At 43.0% G+C, this 27,500-nt stretch overlaps 1 protein-coding gene across 3 annotated transcripts in view; it reads right to left on the minus strand.

Moving 5' to 3' along the window:
• LOC143297832 (KH domain-containing RNA-binding protein QKI-like) overlaps positions 1-26,230 on the minus strand; it is a 49,578-nt gene extending 23,348 nt beyond the window's left edge. For all 3 annotated transcript variants that reach the window (XM_076610347.1, XM_076610346.1, XM_076610348.1), the window contains exons 1-4: positions 26,062-26,230; positions 18,739-18,866; positions 17,854-17,970; positions 16,181-16,324 (exon numbers count right to left, since the gene is read on the minus strand). In XM_076610347.1, coding sequence (XP_076466462.1) covers positions 16,181-16,324; positions 17,854-17,970; positions 18,739-18,866; positions 26,062-26,188 — 516 coding nt within the window. In that variant the 5' untranslated portion in view covers positions 26,189-26,230. The remainder of the gene's footprint in view (positions 1-16,180; positions 16,325-17,853; positions 17,971-18,738; positions 18,867-26,061) is intronic.
• Between the last annotated feature and the right edge of the window lie 1,270 nt (positions 26,231-27,500).

The following is a 27,500-nucleotide window of genomic DNA, read 5'->3' on the forward strand; positions in this document are numbered from 1 at the left end:
TTATTTACCCCACCATGTAGGCAGCCATGCTCTGTGTGCATGCTGGGTATGTTTTTGTTTCCATAACCCACTGAATGCTGACATGGATAACAGGATCTTTAATGTGCGTATTTGATCTGCATGCATATACACACAAAGAGGGTTCACGCACAAGCAAAAAAATCTTCAACAACTGACCCTGGCTCCCATTGTACACATATCATTCTAGATCTGCGGTTCAATGTTTACAATATAAGCTTTCCTACAAACATCCACCTTGCTTAACACATATACTGAACATACAAACATGCAGCATGTGCGTGTGTGTGTGTGTGCGTGTATGTGTGTGCCACCCTGCCTCCACAGAAAGCGTGCCAATGGTGCTCACACCTCAAAAAAGAAAAAAGAAAAAAAAAAACACCAACAAAAAAAACCCCTCCCATTCCCAGCGATCCTCAAAACCAACACTTTCACTTCTGACTTGTGAAATTACGCACCCTTTGTTCCCACACAGCTCCTCCACAGACCAACCCATTGATTTTTTCCCCTCCACTCCCTCATGCATTTCTCAACATCCTCCGGCTCTTCCAGTCGTTTGTTACCTCATTTACACAATGGCAACAGCTAGGTTGCCCTCTGGACTCTTCTCATTCAAAGTCAACTGCACACAGACACACTCACCGCATCACCAGCCACCACCTCAACGTTTTGACCTAAAACTGAAGGCCTGTTCACAGTATTCGAAAAGAAGCAACAATGACGCACTGCACTTGCATGCCTTCATGCGCTTGCCTGACAAACTCGGCGGCCACACACACAGGCAGGCAGGCAGAGTTTGTGTTGCCAAAAACAAGTGTGTAAATCAAAAAGAACACCTGAACACCCGACCTCATTCAGCACGCAAAGAACATACTAATCACTAATACTATTCGCTTCAATCAGAGGTGTCATCAGAGGTGTCATTTCCATCAGAAGATATCATTCCATGTCAAGGACCTCTAAACTAGAACCATGACACCTATTTAAATCGAAATCCCAAAATCATGAGACTGGTTAAAATCAAGCCTCCAAATTTTGTGTGTGTAGGGGGGATGGCGGTGGGGGGGTGGGGAGAGGGGGGGTGGAGGTGGTTGGGTGTCTGCAACTCTCATGTTCACTTGTTAGTTGTATGCAAGAGAGGGCTTTTAAAGTTTTATGTGAATGACATTTTTACCCTGCCACACAGGCAGCCATACTACATTTTTGGGGGTGTGCATGCTGGATATTTTCTGGATTCTGTAACCAACTCAAATCATATCAAATCATGTTATTTATAGCCCAGCCAACCAAGTGAACACTGATATGGATTACAGGATCTATAATGCGATCTTCTGTATAGGTAAAACCTATCCATCAAAAGGGGATTCAGAAACTACACTGGAAAAATTTTCACCCTTATCCCACCAGATGCACTGAAACTGGGGATTGAACTCAAGAAACTTGGGACAGAATCCAGCACTCTAACCTTTCAGCCAATGCACCTCCTGAAAAACCAAGTCATGACATCAATGAAAATCTAAACTCAAGATTCAAAAACTTTATTACTCAAGGATAAAGATTTTAGGCATCGCCCAGTCTTCCAATCTGTCCTTGTGACAACAATAACAATAACAACATTAACGATAACGACACAAAAATAATAATTTTGTTAACACTGCTACATCCACTGCTACTACAACGAAGAATGATCACCACCATCATCATTAACATCGTAAAAAGTAATAAAACAAACACATTCATACATTCATATCCATACACATACACACACTCTCTCAACATAACGTCATGACCTTTTGCTGTTCTGAATGAGCAGCAAGCCTTGAACGGTTGATCAGCTTGCTCAAAAATGTATTTTCTGCAAGCCTTTTGAGCACAAGAGCGCTTACTGAGTATTGGATTCAAATATTTAAAAAAATGTGTTGATGAAGCAAAAGTGCTACAAACAGTGTAAGCACGCCTTCACAATCAAACAGACGCTGCTGGATGCTTTCTTTGCGTACACACAACCCAGCAGTGCTGACAAATGTCTTTAGACGGGACCAGTAATTGACTTGTTTTTACGAAGCAATCAACAAAATCCATTTCCATTCATGTGAGGAGCAGGGAGAGAGGAGAGCATGGGAGGCGGGTGTTGTTATCTGATGGTCTTTGACAATCAACATCTGCTGTCACTGAACAACACGCGCAGTGGGGGAAAACGAGTGCAATGATGCTGAAAGGGCCAGTGGGGTCGGGGGGGGGGGGGGGGGCGGGGGAGACTATGGCAGAACGACACAGACAGAAGAGCATTACAAAAAATAAAATAAAATAAAATATAACCTTTTAAGATAACTGAGAATCTATTCAGTATTATCTGCTAAAAGCAATTTTAAAACAATGGTGAGGACATTAAGGAAGGACAAGCAGAGAAAGACAGAAAATGAAAAAAAAAAAGTCTTGAAAACTGAGACAGAGAAATGAGTATTATATATGTTCACTCATGTCCATTTGCAAACATATGACGACTGATCAAAGGATCAGATAAGGATCAATGTGCATGTATTAAATTAAAATAAATTCCATAAACATGGATTCACATTGTCTTCTGCAGCCCCCCCCCAAAAAAAAAACAACAACAACAACAACAACAAAACAACCCAAAACAAAAACAAAGCACATAAAAAAGATTTAGTTCCCTTGTCACCCATCAAATGCACCAAGAAAGAATAGATGACCAATAACCATCTGTAAATCATGCATGAAAAAAAAAAAAAAACCACAAAAAAAAACATGAGTACTTTGTCCGAGGAAACCGAGGAGTGTGTCGGGCCAGTCACTCAACCCAAAGGTCGTGACTATAATCCATCCATCCTTCATTTCGTTCCTGGCCGAGAGGAAACGACCCCAATATGAATGGACCTCCCTCAACATGCATTCCACCATGGTGTGGCTAGCCAGGCCCAGAAGGAAACAGGAGGCCCAAACGCACTTCCTTCCACTTCATTGAACAGAAACCCACATTGATTTTACACTGCCAGGTTTGCTCAACGTACACAAAACCGATCCTTTGTAAATAGTTTGTTTTTTGTTTTGTTTTTAAACTCGCTGCTTAGCAAAAAGTTAGTTCTTTCTTTTTTTTAACCAACAACTGTTAGGACAGCCTGTATAACCCCGATGATGATATTTGTCTGAACTAAAACCACAGTGAACGTTTAACTGTATTTAATACACATATATATGCTTTTAATGCTAAGAAAATCAGCTTCAAACATCACCAGGCAGGCTCTAACATCATGGTACCCCCTATGAAAGAGAAAGAGAGAATGGGGAGGGGGAGGGGGGGGGGGGGGGTCAAGGCACACTGAGTTCAAGAGGTTCACTCAACTTCCAGGGAAAGTCAGGGGAGAACCAAGTTCAAGAGGTTCAACTGAACAAACTTAACCTGTAGTAGTATCCTCCCCGGTACACATTCACTTTGTGAAAAGCAACTTACAGGCCCAAAAAATTAACAAACTGCAGTTAATTTCAACTCTCTGAGGGCAGGCAAGTGGAAAATATACTCCAAGTCTCTTACTAGGTTAATAAATTGGGTGAAGGCGGGGGGCAAAACAGGGCAGCACAAAAACTGCAAGCATGACAAAAATTAATCTTTCAAAGGCAAGCACATGGACTCACAAGAGAAAGCACTCTCCTCTGATTTAATTCTTTAAACCTCTGCCTCTGACAGAGACAGACAGAGAGAGACTCAGAGAGAGACAGAGAGAGAGAGAGAGAGACAGACAGACAGACACAGAGAGAGAGAGAGAGAGAGAGAGAGAGAGAGAGGGAGAAGTAGGAGAAGGAGACAGACAGACGGAAAGCACAACACAGCACTAGGGTCCATCAACAGGGCACACAGGCCAAGAAGTGAAGAACCCTCAAAACAAACCCAGAGTGGTAGGACTGTCAGGTCAAGAAGAGTTCTTCAGATAAAAAAAAACAAAACAAAAAAAAAAAAAACCCTGATGAGGAACTGCAGAAGACACACACACACACACACACACACACACACACACAGAGGCTGTCCAAGTCCTTCACACTGAAGCCTGGAAGCGCCTGTCTGATGCCTTCCCACCTTCTCCGCCTCCACCCCCTCTACCGCACCCCAAAGTCCTCCTACATCCCCTCCCACCCCCCACCTGCACCCTAAACCTCTTCATGGCAGTCTTTATCTACAGTACAAGTGCCGCTCCATTCAGCAGTGGAGGACTGCTCAGTCTGCTGCAATAAAACCAGAGCACCAAAACACGTGCCCCCCTTCTTACACTTCAAGACCAATAGTACAGGATATTAAGAACCTTGTGTTACATCTCAACAAGGACTTCAGAAGACGAGCCACTAACTTTGTTCAGTGTCTGTCTTCTCCCATCACTCTACCCTGAGTTCAGTAAGTTGAGCAACAAAGAGATGATGGAAGACATGCTCTCACTGGTTTGAGTGGTTGGGGGGCAAGGGGGGATGTGGGAGGTTGGAGACAAGACAAGAGAATGACATAGAAAGAGAGAGGGAGAGAGAGAGAGATCAAGAGAGAAGACAAGAGGAAGATGAGAGAGGAGAGAGAGAGACAGAGATGTGGTGAGTTTGAGAATAGGAATGGGCAGAGAGTGAAAATTGTGTGTGTGTGTGTGTGTGTGTGTGTGTGTGTGTGTGTGTGTGTGTGTGTGTGTGAGTGAGTGAGTGAGTGAGAGAGAGAGAGAGAGAGAGAGAGAGAGAGAGCATGCCCATATGCAAGCATGAGAGAGAGAGGCAGCCAGACAGAAGAGGAGGGTGAGAGAGGAAGAGGGGGAGAGGAGAAATAATGAAAAAAAGATGACGAAGAAGGAAAATATTGTCTGTTTTCAAGGATCATGTACATTTCACATCTGAAAGAACACCACACACACAAACACACACACACACACACAGAACCATCCAGACCAGGTGATTACACTCAATTCAATGGAAGCTCTGTGAGGCAGAAACAAACGCTGAACTGCCCAAGGAACAAAAATATCGCTTATCGGACAGGCTGGAAACCCCTCACAACTGGGAGGAGAACAAACTAGTTCAAGGAAAAATACACATACACACAAAAGGAGAGAAGAAAGGCCTGTGTCTCCGTTATCTCCCCACCTCAAATCTCCTCAGCACTTTTTGAACCATATTTTCATACTTTGAAATATGTGCCATTCTTTAATGTAAAAACAAATAAGATAGATCAAGATGTATAATAAATCATATATCATAAACACAAGCACACAATGTAAGTGAAGTGGGCATAATTTTGAAAAGCATGCATTTCAGAGGCACGTAAAAATACACAACACTTGAACTCATGTCACTCATGCAAAATACTGTACCCAATGTCAGTCATAGTTACGGAGGCACTTATGCACACACACACACACAAACTGGGACACTAATGCACACACACAGATATTGCACACCCACCACCCACACACTCTGTTCAATGTTCAAACAAAGGGGGTTGTGGGGGGGGGGGGGGAAGAAGGTACCGGTTAAAAAAAAAAAAAAAAAAAAAAAAAAAAGGGGGGGGCGGGGGGAGCGGAAGCATTCCATGCATCCAACAATCTCCATGTTTTGAGAGCTAGCTTGGTGCTGTCTGCCGATGCTGGGACCCCCCTCCCCGCCATTAGAGCCTCACATCGCCTCTGGGGGCCTGTTTACACAGCCTCCAGTCTATGGAGACCTTGGCACTTGCCCCTCCATACCCTCTGCCATCTTTCAATGCCCTGCTAATTCTCTGCTTTCCCTCCAGACGCCTGTGTGTGTGTGTGTGTGTGTGTGTGTGTGTGTGTGTGTGTGTGTGTGTGTGTGTGTGTGTGTGTGTGTGTGTGTGTGTGTGTGTGTGTGTGTGTGTGTGTGTGTGTGAGAGAGTGTGAGTGAGAGTGAGTGCGTGTGTGTGTGCATGTATGTGCAAAAAACTCGTCCAAAGTGCTAGCGTGTGTGCATGCATGTTTCAGGTTATGTAAGCGACAAAGGGTATTGACATCATGCAAATGTGTGCTTGTGCATGTGTAAACTGCAAAGGAAACCACCTTTGTCATACAAAACCCATAGAAATAGATATAGAAAATGTAATAAGCAGTGCCAGGGAGAAAATTGAAAGGAAAACATGCTGTTTCCACAACATCAGTAGACGTGCACATGTAAATTAACAGTGTATGAGGTAATTTCATTAACACCATGCTGGTCTGTCTTCACACCCTCTCTCTCACAGACACATACACATGACCCTGTCAAATTGCTGAAAATGAAGCCCTCCCAAATCTGTAAATAATCTATTTTTCTTTTTCATAACACCTGCACAAACTCGCTGTCTGTCTGGGTTTTTTTCCTCATGCCAAGCAACCCATTCATTATTCAAAACACAATCATCCCACCCAGGGCCTCAAATATTTTTATCAACACATACATACGTCCCTCCTTCCCTCTCCTACACACACTACTCACTAGTCTGAATTTTTGTTGTTTTCATTGTTTTTGTTGTCTTAACTTTACACTTTAATAAATTTGTCTGACAGTGACACAGATAACACTCACATTAAAAACTGCAGTGATGCTCATTTTAGATAAACTGACTCAACTTTTTGAACTTGCCAGACATCAAGCAATATATAAGACTGTGAAAAAAGGGGGGATAATTCAAAGACCAGTAAATGACAAATGGCAGAGATGGGGTGGTGTGCAGGAAACCCCTGGGTTTCCAAGGCAACAGCAGAATTTACAGTTCAGGCAGGGGGCCAGGGGCAATTACAGCAGTGGCTGACAGACTCCCCAATACTTCTCCGACAGCTTTCACACCTGCCTGATGGATACCAGTCTACCTGCATGGAACACCTCATCATCCCCCTCAATCCTCACTCCAACCCCCCCCCCCCCCCCCCCCCCCCACCTCCCCTTCTCCCTCACACCCTCTGATTCCTTTCAACAGTTTCTAAATCTGGACATCTTAACTGCGTAGAGAGTTCCTCACTGTGCCTTAAATAACCAACCAACTGGCTCCTCCTCCTATGAGGACTAAAACTCATTTCAGCTGACAGACAGGCTGTGGAAAACACGGCCAGGCTGTGCTGACCCCCCCACCCCCCACACCCTCCCACCCACCAAAAAGGGAGCTTCTGAGAGCTTTGAAGTCTGATTTAAGTGTCTGGAGTTTGGAAGCTGGCCTTTTCTGTGTGTTTTCACTGCCACACTTCAGTGCTGAAAGGCACAGATGTACACACACATAATATACACCCCACCCATCTACATACACACAGCTGCTGGGGAAAAAAAACTTGGAAATTGGAGTCTAACCTTAAACGCTTTGTTAAAACAAAGCTTCCGCATGTGTGCAGGGGCATGTGTGCAGGTGCGCTTGTGTTTGTGTGTGTGTGTGTGTGCACGCGCATACCCATCTTTGCACCTGGTGGACAATGTGCGGATGTTTGTGCCTGCAAGCGTGCAAGTTTATTGCATTGCATGCATGCGAATACATGTGCACGCCCACTTGTATAGTGTGTGCCGTATGCCATCAACTGAACAGCAAGTCTAAGTCAAACACACAGATCACAACGTCGACTGTATGGCCTTTGGGGACTGGGTGGTGGAAGAGAGACATGAAGGCCAGAATGAGACACTTGCACCACACACGAACAGCTTACCAATTATACAGACAGTAAAATCTAACTGGAAACCTAGCTCTCTGAGACATGATGTGCAAGGACCAAACGACCTGGTCCACAGTCCCATCCCGGTTACAGTACACTTCCAACTCAGTGAACTATGGTCTGTGCCGTTCAAGGCAACTGCACCCATCATTTCCCAGACTCTCACGCCCTCTCCCCGTCTCGTTCTCTCTCACCGCTCCCTCCAACAACAAGAAAACACCATGTAATCACCCAGTCATTTACTCCTCCCCCTTTCTCCCAACAAGAGACAGACAGTCACCATTAACCACCAGAGGAGTTTCCAACCCTTCGCACTAACTGAATGTACAGGACGGATTAGGATCCAGCAAGGCTTTTTACCCGTCTCTTCCTACCCCCCCCCCCCCCAAAAAAAAAAATGCTGATCCACATCACAAAAAATGTCCACAAAGAGAGAGCTTCCGCCAACAGATAATGAGCACCCTGAGGCAAGCAAAGCAAGTCCCTTACAGATGGGTGTGTGGGAATGGGGGAAAGCACAGAGAACGAGGAAGGGGGAGTGCGCACAGATCTTTTAAGTTTGTCTCCAAAGAAACTAGAAACTACGTCAAGCTGCGTCTATTCATCAGCCAATGACAACGCTCCCTAAGGTGTCAAGACCAAACAGCCAAGGTAGGCAGGCAGACTGTAGCTAAAATGTTGGGCTTACATCACCACCACAGCTACCTCCTGCTTAAAAAAAAAAAAAAATCACTGACACACACGCCCAACAACACCAAATACACATGTCCAACAACACCAATACACAAGTCCAACATGACAAACACAAGTCTAACATCACCAACAGACGAGTCAAGAGCCACACATACTCATGTCAGCTGGGTCTACTCTCTCCCCTTCCCCAATGCCACTCTCTCCCCACCCCTTTCATATGATACAGGAATCACCAGATCAATCTCTTGGCTGTGCAGTCCCTGGCCCCCACACAGATCAAAGCCGGAGTTCTGCCTGCAGCAACAAGAAAGGGCAAGCGAGAAAGGGGAGGGAGGGGAGGGGTTGAGAGTTGAGGGAGTGACTGATGGGGACCCCGACTGTTGAAAGCAAGATGATGGAGGAGGAGAGGGGTGGGGGAGAGGGGTAAGGATTGAGGGGGAAGGGGAACGGAGGATGGAGAGGGTGTTAATCATTTATCCTTCAGGGAAGAAGTTAAGCCTTGCCAGCAGTACCACAAACAACGACAAAACCAGACTGAGTCAGAAGACACGCCATAGCCCATGTGAATCCAAGCAGAACAAAGTACATACACACAGTGCACGGCACAGCTAAGACTATCACACACATACACGGGGGAAGAAGAGCACATCGAGTCTGCCTGCACGCTCACCAGGCCTGTATCGGCGCCCCTGCATGCACATGCCTGCGTTCGCATGTATCTCGGTGCATCCACCCCCCCACCCCTCTCCACCTCCCGTATTTGGATTGTATTTCCTCTTTCATCATGCGTGTGGAGGCAGGCAGGCAGGCATGAATGAAGAAGCATACCCCTGTCACAGGACTGGGGCCCCTGGGTGAGAAGCCCACAGAGGGGAGGCCCAGATAGGGGGAATGAGGGTGGTGAGAAGATGGAGTGGAGGGGGGAAGATAGGGGTTCAGGATTCTTGAGGATATAGAGGATGCTACTGCTGTCAAAAGCTTGCCAACACAGGCAGGCACGTCCCCGCGTGTGTGTGTGTGTGTGTGTGTGTGTGGTGTGGTGTGTGTTGCGCGCGTGCGTGCGGTGTCTGTGCGTGCTGTGCGTGCATGCGTGTGTGTGTGTGCTGTGTGTGCACATTCAGCGAAGAAGTCTACGGCAGCAAATCCCTTGGCGGCAATTCCAACCAGCATCTGGTTCTCATTGCCCTGTCACCCCCTGGTTGCATCGTGCACTGCCGGCACCATCATTAACCTCACAGACAGGCACAGTAGAGTGGGGAAGAGGAAGAAGCAAAAGGAGAAAGAAAGACGGGGGACCTTCACTTGTACGCTAAAGGGAGAGAGGAGGGAAAGGGGTTGGAAGAGGGGGTTGGGGGGAATATGCTAGAGAAGAGGGATGGTGGGGAGGGGGAGGGGATATTCACCCAACCCCCTTCCTTTGCCATCTTCTCTCCCCCTCCCCCCCCCCCCCCCCCCCCCCCCCCCCCCCCCCCCTCCCCCCCCCCCCACTCAAGTCTCACCCCCCAGGACCCAGTTTACTCGCCTGTCTGATCTTCCTGTGTGTGATTGCTGCTGTGTTGTCCAAACTGACAGCCTCTCTTCCCCAAACAGCGCCCCCACCCCATGACACACACACATACACACACATACAATGCATGTACACACGGTGCACACGCACACACAGTGCGCATACACACAGATATCATATGTCTAGAGACTTAACTGTGGGTTGGGGTTTTTTTTTACACTGATGAGAGAAAAACATCCTAGGCTTTACTTACTGTTTGGCTGGCATTCCCTGAACAGCATGCCAACTTTCACTGTGTGTGTGTGTGTGTGTGTGTGTGTGTGTGTGTGTGTGTGTGTGTGTGTGTGTGTGTGTGTGCACGTGCATGTGTGCTTGCGCATGTGTATGTTTGTCACTCTAGTCTCTGTGTGTGTGCGTGCATGCGTGTTCGTGTGTACGTGTGTGTGCACCTGTTCGTGTGTATGTGTGTGTACACTGTGTGGTGAATGCCCATGTCTATGCGTGTGAGTGCATCTTTCTGGCTGAATGCACGCTTGCATATCTCTCTGCCTGCTGCGTGAATACCTGGAACTGCCACCATTCCAGAGATATTCCCCAGAGACAGACAGCTTTTTCTTCAATTTCAATTCTCCAATCCCCCTGTTTCTGACACGGTGGCTGCCTTCTCTCATGTAAAATAAATTGCGACGTGTGCGTGTGTGTGTGTGTGTGTGTGTGTGTGTGTAAGTGCATGCATGAGAAAGGATGATGCATGTCTCTGTCAGTCAAGGTGTAAATGAGTGTACAAGTACACGTGTGTGCAAGAACACACATAGCGTGTGCATACGTATGCACAAACCAACCATGCGTATGCACATATAAATAATTTGTGTGCAAATGGGAGGCAGTTACTGTGTCACTGTGGATAAACATGTATGTAACAATGCTCATGAATAAATCACTGCCTGGGACCATCACCTGACAATGTGTTCCTCCAGTCCTGGGCTAAACAATGGACAGTTAACTCTGTTCAACTTCCAAGGACATAGCATCTGGGCTGAAATAAACAACAGGCTCTTCAACCCCATTTAGGTGGAGCCCATCCCATCCAACCCACCCCCCTCCCTCCACTCCACTCACTGATTATGATTTATGTGAAAAGTGAAAGGGATTCAAAAAAAAAAAAATTTTTTTTCATCTTTCCCTGATGTCAGGATCCTGGTTTTATTCATTGTTGCTCATTTTCCTTGTCAAATGAGCCACTGTTATGCAATGCAATCCAGGAATGCAAGAAATAGAAGAAATAAACTTTATCCTCCTCATCAAGTGAACAATTCATATGGAAATTGGGGTAAGAATGGCCTGAAACAGAGCTTAAATCAATACCTGTAGATTGTCTGGGTGAGAAGTTATGAATGGTTTCAAAACAAGCAGGAAGTGACCTTTTTTCTTTCTTTCTTCTGCTCCTCTTTTTAATGCCATCTAAACTCATCTTCTTTTTCTGTACGTGTGTGCACATGTGTGTGTGTGTGTGTGTGTGTGTGTGTGTGTGTGTGTGTGTTTAGTCAGTACAACAAACAGTTAATCTGACAATAAATGGTTTCAGTCAGTGTGTGTGTGTGTGCATGTGAGGAGGGAAGCAGAAGTGAGTGATGCTTTTCCTGCCTGGGAAAAACTCAATTTCACACAGGAAAATAAAAACTTGTGGAAGTATCACTGCCTCTGCGCAGCAGAAAACCACCGACGCACCCCACAAAAAAAAAGAAGAAAATTTTTTAAACTGACAACAGGAACAAGCGATGGGAACATCCAACGAAGATACAATCAGCAACAGCCACGTTTAACTGCCACTCCCCAGAGAGATGTTGGCAAACTTTGATGTGGGGGGTATTATTAGAACGCTGCATCACAGACAGTGCAACGACCGACAGTAGTGTGATGATGAACTATTTCAAGACTGAAGACAGCAGGCTGGTTGTTCGTGTTCTTCTGCCACTCACTGCCAGCGAAGGAGACCTGACATCACTAGAAGTAAATATATTGTCCATGTGGAAAACTCTGGAACCATCAAGGTCATAGGATTTTGTTTTTATCCTTGATCAAGTTGATGCATGTACAGATCTACAATCTGGCACAACCGATTTTCTGTAATGCATAGAACTGTTGTGTGCAGGTATATGTGTGTGTGTGCATACGCATGTGCATGCTGCAAGAGTTTGCGTGTGTGTGTGTGTAGGTGTGTGTGTGTGTGTGTGTGTGTAATTTATGCTTACATGTCTGTTCATTTCTTCCGCTCACAAATATCTTTTCTTTCTGCTTCCAAAGGTAGCTCACTCAAAATGCTTTGCGCAGTGTTAGTGTGCCAGCTCTCACATTCGCAGCTTGCAGGATTTGGCCTATTAGTCTTTGCCAATAAAATCACTGAAATCTGACCAGGACCACTCATGTTATGCTCAAAGCTCTCGTGAGTCATCCGCAGGTTTTGTAGTCTGCAGCTAGCAGACTGTCTGTATTACACCCCTCCCCCCTTTTTTTCCCTTTTGTTATGCCAGATACCTGACCCTCTGAAAAATCCATTATTCTAAAAAGTAGAGTATGTAAGGCAGTGTTGTGAAAAAAAAAAAAAAAAGTTTGTGGTGGTTCGTTATAAACTGAATGAACATGGGAAATGTTTATACCAATAATAGACAAACAAAATGTTTGCTTCTCTGTAAGACAATAATCTGAATAAGATATATTGTTGCTGAATAGCCTGCCTCCCCCAAAACACCTGTCTCAAAATAGCTTTCCCTCCCCTACACTGACCAATTCAACCAAAACAAATGATGAGAAAGACAAGCCCCAAACTTAATAAATTAAAAGAAACCAGGATTGGACTGCATGAGCAATCTTAGCAGCCTTAAGTAAAGAACACCCTTCAGTCTACACAATTTGCACAGACTTGGATTCTTAATGTTAAGCAAACTTAGCACTGCTAAGATCACTCATACAACCCAGCCCAGGGCTATACACCCCCTTCCTTTTTTTTTTTTTAAGTAAAAACTGACATTAACACCAGCAAGGTATAAAATGCAAATGGGTTTTTCAAACTTCTTTCTTTTCCCAAATGAATCTGGTGCAGTTTAAATTTTCTTTCCCTCCCTCCCTCTCTCTTCATTGTAACACTTCTTGACACTATGTTTTGCCATTCTGCCTGACCCATATCCTGTTCCCCTCCCTTCCCCTTTCACACTTCCCACACACACACACCAGAGCGACACAGATGCAAGGGGTAATTCATTAACAGGGAGGGTGAAGCTGTCACTTACAACCCAACTGGCGCTACGTTACACTGGGCAGGTGAGGTTCAACACATTTTCAATTCTAATGAGGAGCGGTAAAGGGAAAAACGCTCACGAATGTGTACCAACTTTTAACACTTCCCCTCTATTTCTTGTTCACTCCTACCTTTCCCTTAAGAGCAATAAACTCGGCATTTAAAACACAGGGATGTGAGAGGGACTGAAACAAAAAAGCTGTCTTTAGCCAGGGTCCAGGGGCTATGTAAGACCTCTGGTGGGGTAATGGGGCAACACTCTGAACAAGTGCCCCTCCCCTGAAGCGAACTAAAAACTGGTGTTCGCAAACCCAGGAACCGTGTAGGAACTGTCTAGCAAGCACCACCGTTTCACTGTTCTGCATACAGACTAATTATTGATACGACCTAATTTCTAATTGATATGGCTTATCTTCCTTCTTTTTCTCAAACTTTTTTCCCTCCTTTTCTTTTTCATTCAAAACATAATTCTCATCTGACATCAAGACACAATACTCCTGATTAGAATATTCAATGTATAAAAGTAACTGTGTCTTTCTTTCTTCTGAAAACAAAGTTCATTTTGACATGTTTATTTATGTACTGATCCATTTAAAAACAACAACAAAAAAAGAAAAACAGCACTTTGATAAAGGTACAGTAACTGAGTAAGCAATATTGGTTAAAACGTGTTGCTATAGATTTACAAAGTGCTCTGTGAGTTCGTCTCTTTTAATTGTAATTGCCCACAGATGACGTTAACACTAAAATTATTTTTCCTTTTTTTTTTTAAAAACACATGAACAGTTAGTCACAACAGCTGCTAAAAAAAAAGAAAAAGAAAGAAGATCAGCTGCCTCTTGGACCGTCTGTGTAACAAAATACCTCTTGCCCCCCAAGAGAACAAAGCACAGGCACTATGCTTCAGCTATAACAGTTCCTTCACATTCCAGCTCAACCCCCCCTCCGTCCCCCCGCCCCCCTTCTATTCTCAGAGAAACTGAACACCCCTTGAGCCTTCCTTAACCCCCCATCCACGGGTGCCAAGAAAAAGGCAAACAACACTCCCTGCAAGGTGCAAAATGAACACACACACACCCCACCCCCTTCCCAGACCCCCAACATCCGCCCTGCCTGTCTTCCTGCCTGCCTGCCTGCCACCACAAAAATATACACCAACATTCTTTTCAAGCTGTTCCGACTCTTGAGGCATCACATCGTGAAAACAATTGGGAGAAAAAGAAAAGAAAGAAGCAAATTTTGCTTTTGAAATGGGACTTACTGGGAAAGAATTAAGATGAAATAGCCGCACTGAAGCCAGTGTGATCATATACAGTCTGTGTATATATGTGCTAGCATTGCTCTTAAGTCTTCAGTACCAGTGTCCCTCACAAGATAATGACACAAATAAGAGTTAATTCTTGATTTGGAGAAAAAGAAAAGAAAGAAACAAATTTTGCTTTTGAAATGGACTTACTGGGAAAGAATTAAGATGAAATGGCCGCACTGAAGCCAGTGTGATCATATACAGTCTGTGTATATATGTGCTAGCATTACTCTTAAGTCTTCAGTACCAGTGTCCCTCACAAGATAATGACACAAATAGACTTAATTCTCGATGGGTCATCACTCCTCACAAAAAAAAAAGTCTTATGATGTGTAGTGTCAAGAGACATATTTTGAGAGAAAAAAAAGGGGGTGGGGGGTGGGCGGAAGCAGCCCCCAGTCTTTAAAAAATGTTTTCCTTCTAAGGAAAAACTGTCATCAAAATGGCAGGGGGAAGGAGGAGGAAAGGGGTGAAAAAGTCTGGTGGTGTGCAGATTGTATGAAACAGAAGGCAGGGTGGGGGAGAGAAAAAGGAGTAGGGGAGACTGAGAGAGGGGTGGGAGAGGGAGACGTTCTGAGAGAAACAGAGACAGACACACACAAATACAGTGAGAGAGAGAGCGAGGAAAGGGGGGAGAGAGAGAGAGAGAGAGAGAGAGAGAGAGACTAGAGAAAGAGCAAGCAAAAGAGAGCTCTAGACGCTCTGAGACAGAGACAGAGAGAAAACACAGCTAGAGACACAGAGACAGAGAGAAGGGGTGGGATGGGGGGGGGGGGGGGGGGGCGGAACAGAAAGTGAAAGACAGAGAGAAAGAGAGAGAGAGAGAGGGGAATGCTTTGAGAGAGCAAGCAAGAGAGCAAGCTGAAGCAGAAGGAAAATGGAGGGAACAGATGGTCACAACAAAAAGGATAGATGGGGCAAGACAGAGAGAGTAGAGTAGAGTAAACCACAAAATGAGCTTTGCCAGCGAGAAGAGAGTACGCCATACAAGATGGCAAGGGGGAAGCAGGGAAGAGAGACAAAGTGATAAAGAGACAGACCAGAAAAATTCACAGATAGAGAAAAAGAGACCAGATAAAGAAAAAGACACTGGTACAGAACAGTACCCCAAATAGGAAAGGCACTAGGTGCATCAAAGATGCATGAACCAGTCTCACAACTGAACACTCGACTGGACAGACAATGCCAACAAATCAAATAATCCAACGACACAAAAACAAGCATGATGACAACTGTTACTCCAGCAACCACACTCAAAAATGACATGATTCAAACAATCCAATCACACAGAAACAAGTATAATGACAATCACCAGCAATCACAATCAAACAGTAACACCACATTTGTTGCTAACTCTAGCCAACAAACTCAAATTCTGGCACTCAAATGTTTTGACATTATACAAGCTCATGATTGCAGACGCCTCTGTCATTATTTCAGTCCAGCACATTACAAATTGTTTAAAATTTAACAACAAGAAGAAAAAGACAAATTTAATTTAAAAAAACACAAAAAACCCCACCACACAACCCCCAACAACAAAATACATTTGATTCGTCCGAGGTTGTCGTCATCTTCTAAGGCTGGTCCATAATACCCAGTTCTTCAGAATTTCTTTTTATTTTTCTCTTCTTCTTTTTTTTTTTTTGGAATGTGGGGGGTGTGGGGTCAAATGCAGAAAGGAAACTCACAGCGGGCACCAAGAGGCGTTTGACCTCCTCCACGGCCTTGGCCAGCTTGGGTTCGGCCCTGTTGCGGGTGTCCTCCACCGTGATCAGCACATGAAGGTCCTCGTTCAGGTGCTCCCAGTTGGGCTTACCCCGGTTCTGGTCCTCCTGGCCGGGGGGGAGGAAAGGGTGGGGGAACATTAGTGGGTTGGGTGGGTGTGGGTGTGCGTCACTTTGTGTGTGCGTGCATGCATGTACTGTGTGTGTGTGTGTGTGTGTGTGTTGTGTGTGTGCTCCCAGTTGGGCTTAGCCCGGTTCTGGTCCTCGTGGGTGGGAGGAAAGGGGGGAAAACGTTAGGTGTGTGGGGGGGGTGTTTGTCACTTTGTGTGCGTGGTTTGTCACTGTGTGTGTGTGTGTGTGTGTGTGTGTGTGTGTGTGCTCCTTAGAACAATGTGTGTGTGTTTTCTGTCCGCGTTTTCCTAAGAACAACAGTTCTCAACATTTCTGTGCTGCTTAAATTCATCATCGAGAGGAAAAAAAAAAAGACACCCCCCCCCACCCACCCACCCCCCAAAAAATGTTGTACCTTGTCTTCCTGAGACAGTGAGAGCAACTGTTCTCAACATTTACTGCTAAATTTATCATGTTTAATATTTTCTTCTTCTTCTTTTTTTTATATATTTTTTTTTTGATATTGTGCCTTTTCTTAAATGCAACATTTCTAATCCTTTGTATGCAGTTTTATTATTAGGTTTACATTTTAACAATTAACAGGATACTATTTTGCTATCTGTTCATTCTATATTTCCTTACTTTTACATAAATGGTTATATTTCAATCTACATTCTATGACAGATAAAGTTATATTTCAATCTACATTATGATTTATATGATTGCAAGTAAGGTTGTTGGTTTTATTTCTTTTTCTTTTCTCTCTCTGCCCCACCCCCCTCCCACCCCCTTTCCTCTAATAAAGACCAAATGCTTTAATTTTTCGCCTTTTATTTTCCAAATCCCACCCCCCCGCACCCCCCTCAACATTGCCCCCAAACCAAATAAACTGTGTCCCCGTCCCTATTCCCCTTCTCATCTTGATCAGCCTGGCATTCATCAAGTTACACCCCAGCATATTTATTTGGGGGAATAATCCAGACACCTATCGAAAACACCTGCCTGTCACACGCTTAAATACGATACAGCCAGTCATGCAGCTGCTATCTCAACAGAGCTGGAAGGAATGAGCCAATGTCTGGCTGGACTTGATATTGTAGGCACGATATCTGCAGACGATAAACTAGCTTCAGCAGGACAAAAATGGTAGAATCAACAACCGAGATTCTTTCTCAACCCAACTTGCTTGAAACTGTGGGACATTATTATGTTTGCAATCTTGTGCTTCTTTTGGTGTTCTTGTTTGTTTGTTTTTTAAAGCACCAAAGCAATACGACGAACCACCCTTGTCGATTTTCAAAATAAAATGTCTCCAAAAAAAAACGGTCTCGTTAATTAATCTTTTGATCACTGCTGAATACTTACTGATATCAATACTTATCCCAATCCCCCCCTATTGAAGTTTTTGTTAGTGCTCTGGGCCCCTATGCTGTGAAGACAGAGTGCATTATAAATACCCATTATTATTATTATTATCATCATTATTTCAATTATCCTACAAGAAAAGAAAGCAAGGCAGCACTGACCTTGGCCTTGTCCCTCATGGACCCCTTGCCGCGCACCATGATCTTGCAGCCTGTGTACTGCTCCAGCTCCTTGGCAGTCATCCCGCGTGGCCCCAATATCCGACCAACAAAGTTGAACTGAAACACACACACACACATGCATCAAAATCAATAGGATTTTTTTCCACTTAAAATTCAGTTTACTTTCACATACTTACCATCACCGACTCTGACTGTACATTCCCCCCCCCCCCCCCCCCCTGTATTGCACTTTTCAAACCTTATCATAATGCCCAAACCTTATGTCTAATTTTGCTTCATCCCTATACTTTTACTACAGTTTTAGTGACAGCAGTCAATATTTCTTCTTTTTTGTTGTTTTTTTGTCCTGAAAAAATGACACATCTACATGAAGAAGTCAAAGTGGATGGACAATTGTATATCTAAAGACAATGAATGAGGACTCAAACTGCTGTTAAAATGGGTTCCGTGAATTGACAGAATTGCTATGAGCGTTTTTTTCAGTGATTATTGGTTGAATGTCTTTGGAGAAAAATAAATATCAGCTTCCAAACCCACCCAAAATATTACCCTTTATCATGAAAGTTAATGAATGAAAAACAAGGAGAAAACAAACAGCAAACTCCACACAGCCTTTAGACCTACATCATGGTGCTCCTTGACACTGTGACAGGCACACAGAGCCTAAATTATAAAAGTTAACAATTGAAAAACAAGAAAACGAACAAACAGAAAACTCCACACAGCCTAAAGACTCAGACAAGTTAGATTACGGTGATCTTTCACAGTCACACAGAGCCTAAACCAAGAAAGTGAACGAATGAAAAACAACAACCCCCCCCCCCAACCCCCCCCTCACACACACACACACACACAAAGACTTACGTCGGGGTGCTCCTTGACAGGCACATACAGCTTCTCCTGCAGTGTGACCACAGGACCCAGGGGCTCCGGAAGACATAGGTCCTTCTTGTTTTGGTGATGGAACAACGACACCCTCACCCGGTTTATCTCTGCACATCACACAACCACCAACCGCCCTACAGTCAGTCCTCCCTGCCAAACTGACACTGACACACCAGCCTGTTTGTATTGTAACACCCACTGCCCAGACATGCCACACACAACTAACACTGCCCACATCCCTTGGTGACACGAACACTGTGGCTCATGTAGATCAGGACCTGCAAGCAGCAACTATTCTATGCCCATGAGGCCATGTTGATCAGGACCCACAAGCAACATCCTTTCTGACAACGCCCATGTCAATCATGAGGACTCACAAGCAACGTCCATTCCGACATACAATACCCATGTCAATAAGGACCCACAAGCAACGTCCATTCCAACAAACACTGTGGCCAATGTCGATCAGGACCGACAAGCAACACCCATTCCGACAAACAATGCCCATGTTGATCAGGACCCACAAACATCCATTCCTGATTGCCAAGGCTTTGCAACTTCATGGCCCATGCCCACAGATCCCAATCAAAATTATTGATCGCCTCGGTCAGCTCTGGTTAAAACATGGCACTGATGCAAACTGACACCTGTTTTCATGATCTAGTGAGAACCAGAGGACAAAAGACTTTTGTCCCAGCACAGATGGAGACGGCTGATCAGTCTGTGTGTGCTGTTGGTTTTACGGATGGATGAATGCAATGTGGTTAGCATGAATGCGATGAATATCGTAACACAACTGAGCTGCATTTGTTCTGGACATCATTCATAATGGATGGGAGTTCTTTTTGAGTTATTGCGTTAATGTGTGTGTGTGGGTGTGGGGGGGGGGGGGGGGGAATGCAAGACTGATTCCAAACAAGTGATAAAATTTTCCTAAATGGCTCAGTCTTCAGAATATTATCTTTATGTTTGAAAACAAGATTTACGCACAGCTCTATCTTCATTCAATGTTTAGATTTTTTAATCATAAAAATAAAATAATAAAAACTGAAAACTGTTCATTTTCAAGGAATGCTTTGTTTTGTTTGTTTCTTTTTACAAAATTTTACAATTTTCTGCACCTCTCTCTCAACTTCTTGCCCTTTACAAATTATGTAATCTCATGATAAAATTAATGGTTACTGCAGAAGGAATGTGCTGTCTCTTCATAAAGTCATTTGGATAGATGCAGAAACCAGTTTCTGTCAGTTCACCATGGAAACTGGGTTACCATTAAAATTGTTTAAAATGTATCTTTGTCAAATGTCCCATCCTTGACCTCTGCTGTTGGTTATAATAAATTTGTATTCTTCTCATAATCTGAGTGGTTGGATTAATAAGTTCCCTTTCTTCTCCAAAACTTTGTGGAAAACATGAAACTAATAAAAGACGAAGTTGTCGAAGTCGTCGCTCTCTCTTGTTGTCCTGGGAACCACATGACTTTCTTTCCTGGGCACCAAAGGTGAGCTGTCAATCACTGCTACTGACTGCAGTCATTGACACCTGATCAGTTTCGTCATGGCTGACCAGCTGCATAACCCAACGCACTTACACCTTGAGTGCATGCACATATAATTTGTATACCTATCAGAGTGGATTCCCTCTACAGAATTTTGCCCGAGGGCAACTCACTCGTTGCCGGAGTGCCAAGTCGTGTGCCTCACACTGGACCTAGGTTTACTGTCTCATCCAAAGGACCAGATGCTCAATTTGATTTTCCAGTCAAACTTGGGAGAAAGAGTGAAAGTGTGATTCCAATCCAGACCCTCGTGGACACTGTACTGGCAGATGAGCATCTTAAACATTCTGCCACCTTTCTCTCACTATCTTCACACCCGATCAGTCCCATCACGGAGACTGGAGATACATGTCATGGCACTCTGCAACCCGAGGCCCTCTCCCCAGGACAGTGTTCCACCGCTGTAATTGACAGATTTATTATTGATCACCTTCCCCATTCTCTCCCTGCCAGTGCCCATCCACCCTACTCTCTATAAAATAACATTAAAAAAAAATCTTTTAAAAACTCATCATCATCAGCAGCATGCTACATTGCTAGTTTTGAATGAATATGAGTGAATCAATGAAACAGTGTCACTGCACATATTCACCATAGCATAATGTTGACTTCTGCAATAAAGCAAATTGAACAGAAAAAACAACAACAAAGGAATTTAAAAAAAGCAATATATATATATATATATATATATATATATATATAAAAGAACTCCTTGTCACTTATACCTCCTCAAGAGCTGACAGCTTGTTATGACAAAAAACTATCAAAACAGCCACTGTGTGATTCCAATAAGCAACCAAACATCTCTGACACCATGGACAGTCTGACTCAGATAAAAGATGCACGTGTGCATGTGTACACACATACCTATTCACACTGACAAATGCACACATCCAGACAAGTGTTCAAGTGGGCACACACACACACACACACACGTAATGCATACATGTGCATACATATGCTCCCACCCACACAAAGACAGCAGATGAAACTACAGAAGACAAGACAGGCAGACAAGACACAAAGGAAGCCCGAGTCAGAAAAAGTAAAGAAAAAAAGTGTGTACAGCAATAACCCCAATATCATTTTCTCTGCTCATCCACCATAGTTTCTGCTCACAGGAATGTTCTTTCTCTCAAAGGAATGCACCCCCTCCTGCAACCCAACACCTTCGCACTAAATTGAAGGCCTTCCCAGCCTTCAGGAACTGACAACACTCATGCACACACGCACGCACGCACGCACGCACGCACACACACACACACAAAGTCGGTGCCTTCACTCAGGAACTGTGCAGAAGAAAACCACAGACATACACAACAAAGAATGTCTGGGGGAGGGAGTCACAAACAAATCATAGGTACGCTCATCATAATAACTGTTAAAAAAATTATTTAAAAAAAAAGAAAAAAAAAGGCCCACTCTGTTCCCCTCTCTCTCTCCACTCCAGGTGAACCAAGGAGTATACTATACTGCATACGCATACAGGCTCTGCTGCAGAGAAGTATAATATGGGCAGAAGAGGCATTTAGAATGACAGTTTCTCTCTCTCTCCTGGCAAGGCTTCCCTCTCTTTCCCTGCTAGCTACAGGGTTCCTGGATACAGGGGCCCCCTACTCCAGACAAGCAAGCATTCCTTCCTCTTCTAGGCTCTGTGTGAAGTCAACTGAACAAAGCCCAGTGCTGTTCCTACTGGACGACTCCTCACAATAAATCCCATTCATCCATGCACAGGATGGCTTGATCTTTGGCCCAGAGTGATATGACATGTCGTTCTTGCACCACACAGATCATGTACACACACAGTGTGTTGTATGCCGTTGTGATCCACCACACACAAGTTCACAGCCTTTAAAACACAGCAAGGAGGAGTAGTCAGGAAAAACCCAGTCTCAGGGGATGCCACAGCTCCAGTGTTCACACACATATCCACTGCAGTTCAGAGATATGTCCTCAGTGATGTCAGTTCAACAGTTCACAAATGATGTGTTTTGGCCCACACGTTTATAACAAGTCTGTTCAAATGCTGAAACATTGATCCACATTGTGTGTGCTGCTGTTCCATGTTGGAAAAGTTCAGAGTAAAAAACTTGATGTGTGCCACATTGATCACCATTTGCATTGTTGTAATTTTCAATGTCCACAATGACATCATTTGTATTGTTGTATCAATTTTCACTGATATGAATATCACCATTTGTGTTGTGACAAATATGAGTTTATAGAGCTCTGTCAGTAGCTATTTACTGTCTGATACACTTGCACAAACATGTATGCAATATACACAAAAACACACAGACTAAGCACACAAACATACATCACATGTACTGACGTATTGCAAACACATGCACACACACAATCACAACCACCCTAAAGTGATATTCTAAATAAAATTATCCCAAGCACTAAACAGAAAAAGTCAGAATATTTTCAACACTACTTTTTCTCTGCGTTTAATCTTAATAACATGCAAAAAAAACAAAAACAAAAAAAACTGCAGTCATGTTAATGAAGAGAAGACAGTGATGGAAACTCAACTGAGGAAAAAAGGGTGGATGTTGGGAGGCATGAGAAGAAAAAAGGATGGGGTAGAAGGAACAGAATATGAGACAGTGAAGGAGACAGACAGACAGAGACACAGACATTTGACTAAAATCAAGGCAACTCTGACACATAAATTATGTTAGGTATGGGGAAGAGTTTAATAAAACTTTTTCTTTTGATGTCTACTTTAAGTTACTGAGACTAAGAGCTGCCCGTGAGTAATTCATTAGTAAAAGTCACGTAAATACTAAAAAAAAGTAAATTTATTCAAACTGCAAACTCACACTCACAGATATGTCCTGCCAACACTTATGTTAAAAATCAACCCTAAGATTTAGTTACTAAGAATAAGTAAAGTAATAACATTATCTGATTATGATATTATAAATGTCAGTGTCATGGCAACTGTGAAGTAACATTATGAAATCATGACTGTCATTAGTGTCAAGGCAACAGGTAAGTCATAACATGAAATCATGACTGTCATGGAAACTGGGAAGTCACATTATGAAATCATGACTGTTGATAACAGGTAAGTCATAACATTATGAAATCATGACTGTCACAGTAACAGGGAAACCTTACATATGACTGTCACAGAAACTGTGAATGAGGAGAAAATCTAAATGATGGGTGGATCTGTGTCTATAAATACAAAACAAAACAAATAAACAAATAAGTAGGAAGGGGTGTGGAACATGGGGGCATGGTAGACAGTGAGAGAAAGGAGAGAGAGAGAGTGCAGAGAAAATGAGTGGAGAGAGAAAAGAGACAGAGAAGAGAGAGAGAGAGACATAGGTACTAAATGACTCAGCAAATACTGTGTATTACTCCTAGAGTCCTACAAAATAATTAACATCACTAAAACAAGACATTACACTGAAAACAATATAGATGGAGTGAATATAACTGTGTGCTATGGAACCTGGGGCAGGGAGTATGACAAATCGTGAACTGTCACGCTTCTCTCTCTCTCTCTCTCATTCACAAGTAGTCATACATGCACCCGCACACACACACACACTGGGCAGTATAATTACTATAAAACGTTAACAATAGTAACAGAACAGACAAGAAAAGTACAGCGTGAACAAATTGGATCATAAGATGACACACACTTTACATCATCTGTAAGCACGCATAAAACACTATAGTCTATATACAGAGAGAAAAACCATCGTCTGCTACTTGTGCGGGATACTTTACCTGTTTTCTGTTATTCATCATTTTATGTCCTTTTTCACAAAGCTGAGAAGAAGAATACTCCACGAGTCCCAGAATACTTTTCGAACTTGCAGAAATGGCCATTTTTAACCCACACCTGATATGTGTGTCTTCTTTCTTTTTTTTTTTTTTTCAACTGTGGAAAGAGGATACACCAACACTCTCTAGACTGGTAAGCTAGTGCACAGCTATGGTCAGTCAGTTCAAACAATGTGATGAACAGTTTTCCACTAGTAGTACAAACTCCAACTAGAATGGTACATTATAACAAAGGGTAGGGCACAAAGCACAAAAAAGACATTAGTTCAACAGGTTATACAATTTTCAGTCAACAAACCGCACAATTTTCTTTCTAGTAGTAAGGTTACCAAAATAAGCTACAGGTTACGTATAGATGTATAATCTGGAATGCAAAAGAGAAAGACCACATTTTTTTAGCCCCTGAAAATATTAACTTTACAAATTCAACAAGCTGATCAAATGTGGGGTGGGGAAAGTATGCAGAATATCAGTCTAAATGTCAATCAACATGCACAGATGCACATAACTGTCAACAAGGTTAAAAAAAATGTATACAACAGTTCCTTAATTACCAAGTCAATGGTGGCATAAAAGCTCTGTTCCCAACAGTGTACATCCAAAAGTATTACTTGTATACAAAATCTGATAGCAAAAATTTCAAATATAAATCAGACAACAAAGCAACATGTCACTTGTCAGCAATAAATCACAAATTAGGTGTTAATAATGGCATATTAAATACAATTATGAACATTATTTTTAATCAACAATAATTCATTATGAAACAAATGTTAACCCATATAATACAAAAGCATAAGTGTGAAACAGGATTTAGCACCAAATCACTGAAAATGAACTGTCTTGTGAGACTGAGCTGTGTGTGGCTGAAAGCCAAATCATGTGCACACACACTGGCTGGTATTCTACACGTGTATGTACATGCGTGTGTTTGTGTGTTCGGTAGCATACATGTATTGTATGTACGCACAAAATTATTATGCACTAAAACAGTAAAATACTAAAAATAAAACCAAGACCTAACTGGAACGAGGAATGTTAGTACAGTGGGGGTAAAAACAGAACATACTTTAGTTTGGTTCAAACAAAACTGAAAAGAAACTATTCTGATACATGTGCTTTTGAAACTCCAAAACATCTTTCAATGATCTGGAATAAAAAAACAAAAACCGAAACAAAATTTTTCCAGCTGAAAAAGACTTGCTAAACAACAGCAATCTTAATCTGGGGCAGGCCAACTGCTCTGTGTTGGAATCTTTGCTAATCCCCTAAGATCTCGGTGATGCTGATTTTGATTAGGAAAAAAAAAAAATCTTCGTCACTGTGCCGACTCGGCTCTCCTACTTGCCGATATCAAACCCGAGATGAGTCGAGCACGTCGTCCGACCTAGAAGTCAACGGCAAGCCAAGCTTATCTCCTTATCTTGGAGAAGCACGGCTAACGTTTCTGCTTGAATTGTTACCGGCTGAAATGCGGGGCAACGAATATGCCCTGCAAACTGAGAATGTGTTTAGCTTGAGCTCACGGAGTATTCTTAGATTTCAAGATGGCGCTGCTCGAAACGAACACAGAATGTGTTAAGGAATGTAGGCATAAAAGTTTATTCTGAAGCATAACAGAACTTTTAAATGTGACTGTATTCAACATTGATACATGGAAATTCCTTACAATGTGTATCTGAATTTCTGAGTACAAGCGAAGTTGTATGTCGACCCTTTGTTTCGAGCACACCGAATCGGCTGACAGTGGAACACGGTGACTTAGTGGGTCTACCATAAGATAGCAAGACCGAACATCTGAAACACAAAATAAATCAAAGAAAATAAAAATCACTGAACTACCTGAAAAGAAACGTCTAAAGAAATATTCACAGTACAGAAAACAGTGGAGTATCATGTTTGTCGAAGAACTACAGCAGAGTTGGAAGTTGACTTACCTTCGTCTAAAAGTTTATCCACATGAACGAATACGTTTGGAAGAGCCTGAATCTGTTTCTTATCTTTTAGTAATTGTGCTAGGTACTCGGGCGTGTTACGGTCATCTTTGTTAGTTTCAGTCCCCATGTTAAGAAGCGTTGAGCTCTGTAGCAAAACTACCTGAGTTAAGAAGGGTTAGAATCCAAACTACAAACCACAACTCCCAGTTCTCTGATCCCTCTTTCCATCAAAATTTGTTTATGAACACGTGGGTTCACAGCGCATGCGTCTTCCGCGGTTCAGCGCACTTGCGCAAAGCCGAGGGGTGGAGGACTAGCAAATTGGCAGTTCAATTCCCGATTTTGTTGTTAAATAATCATCTTGTTTTCAAAAAACCAAAACAGCGGTTCATATTTGTCACAATAATTCATTTAAGATCATAAATAAACTGCATAGATGATAGTGTGTTTGTAAAAAGAAATAGAAAATCAGTGAAACGGAACCAAACACTACAATATGCTACCCCTCTGTTGCAATGGAACAGGTCTGACGCTGCGAAGAGCTTCGCGACGAGACGGGAAGCATCGCGCAGCCGGCGAAGGAGAGAAGACATGAGAAGACTTGTGGAATGCCGTATGCCTTACATCGTGCCGTTCCCTTCTACAAAGACGTTCTGCTACCGAATACATTCACTAAAAGAAAGGTTTTAGGATACTCGTTTATTGTAAAATTGTACAGGTATCGAGGAGAAATAAGAATAATGATTTTTTTTACAAATTAAAGCCCGCATTTGTTGTTGTTTTTGTTGACATAACGCACGCGCGCGCGCGGTGCCAGCAGTTTTCCCGTTCGCATTGTTGCTCTGACAATGAATTCCATATGGCTGCTGGTGCGCTCAGAAGCGAAAGTACACAAAGAGTGCAGGACAGACGCGACTGATCATCTGTCATTCATACATACAGGCTTTTCAAGAGTTTGGAGTTAATTACATATAATTACAGCACTATAAAAGAGCACTTCATTGTTATCATTACTATAATCTTTTGCGACACTGAGAGATTTTCATCAGGACATAATTATAGTTTCAATGCTCTCTCTTTTGGAGGAAAAAAAAAAGCCGGGCATCAGGGCCTGAATGTAAGTAATATTTGATACACAGTTTGACATGGTACAGTATATGACACCAAACATGGAGTATAATACAAACTCCTCCTTTTCGTGCATCGTTTTCAATTTATGTGACTTTTTGTTGTGAGATGCATAAAAGAAAAATATATGCCTACCGATTGTTTAATAGTTCACTGAGGTAATACTAACTGCCGTCATATCAAGATGTGCCACTTTGTAAAGCATGAGCGTACAGTACGTGTTGATGTCTTCTTCGTTCTCGTGTTTTGGTTTTCAGTCCAGGCCACGCGGAGTACAACTTAACGATGACGTAGGCACGTCACTGAGGTTC

The sequence above is a fragment of the Babylonia areolata genome, chromosome 23 (genome assembly GCF_041734735.1).
Source record: "Babylonia areolata isolate BAREFJ2019XMU chromosome 23, ASM4173473v1, whole genome shotgun sequence".
NCBI classification, from domain to species: Eukaryota; Metazoa; Mollusca; class Gastropoda; order Neogastropoda; family Buccinidae; genus Babylonia; species Babylonia areolata.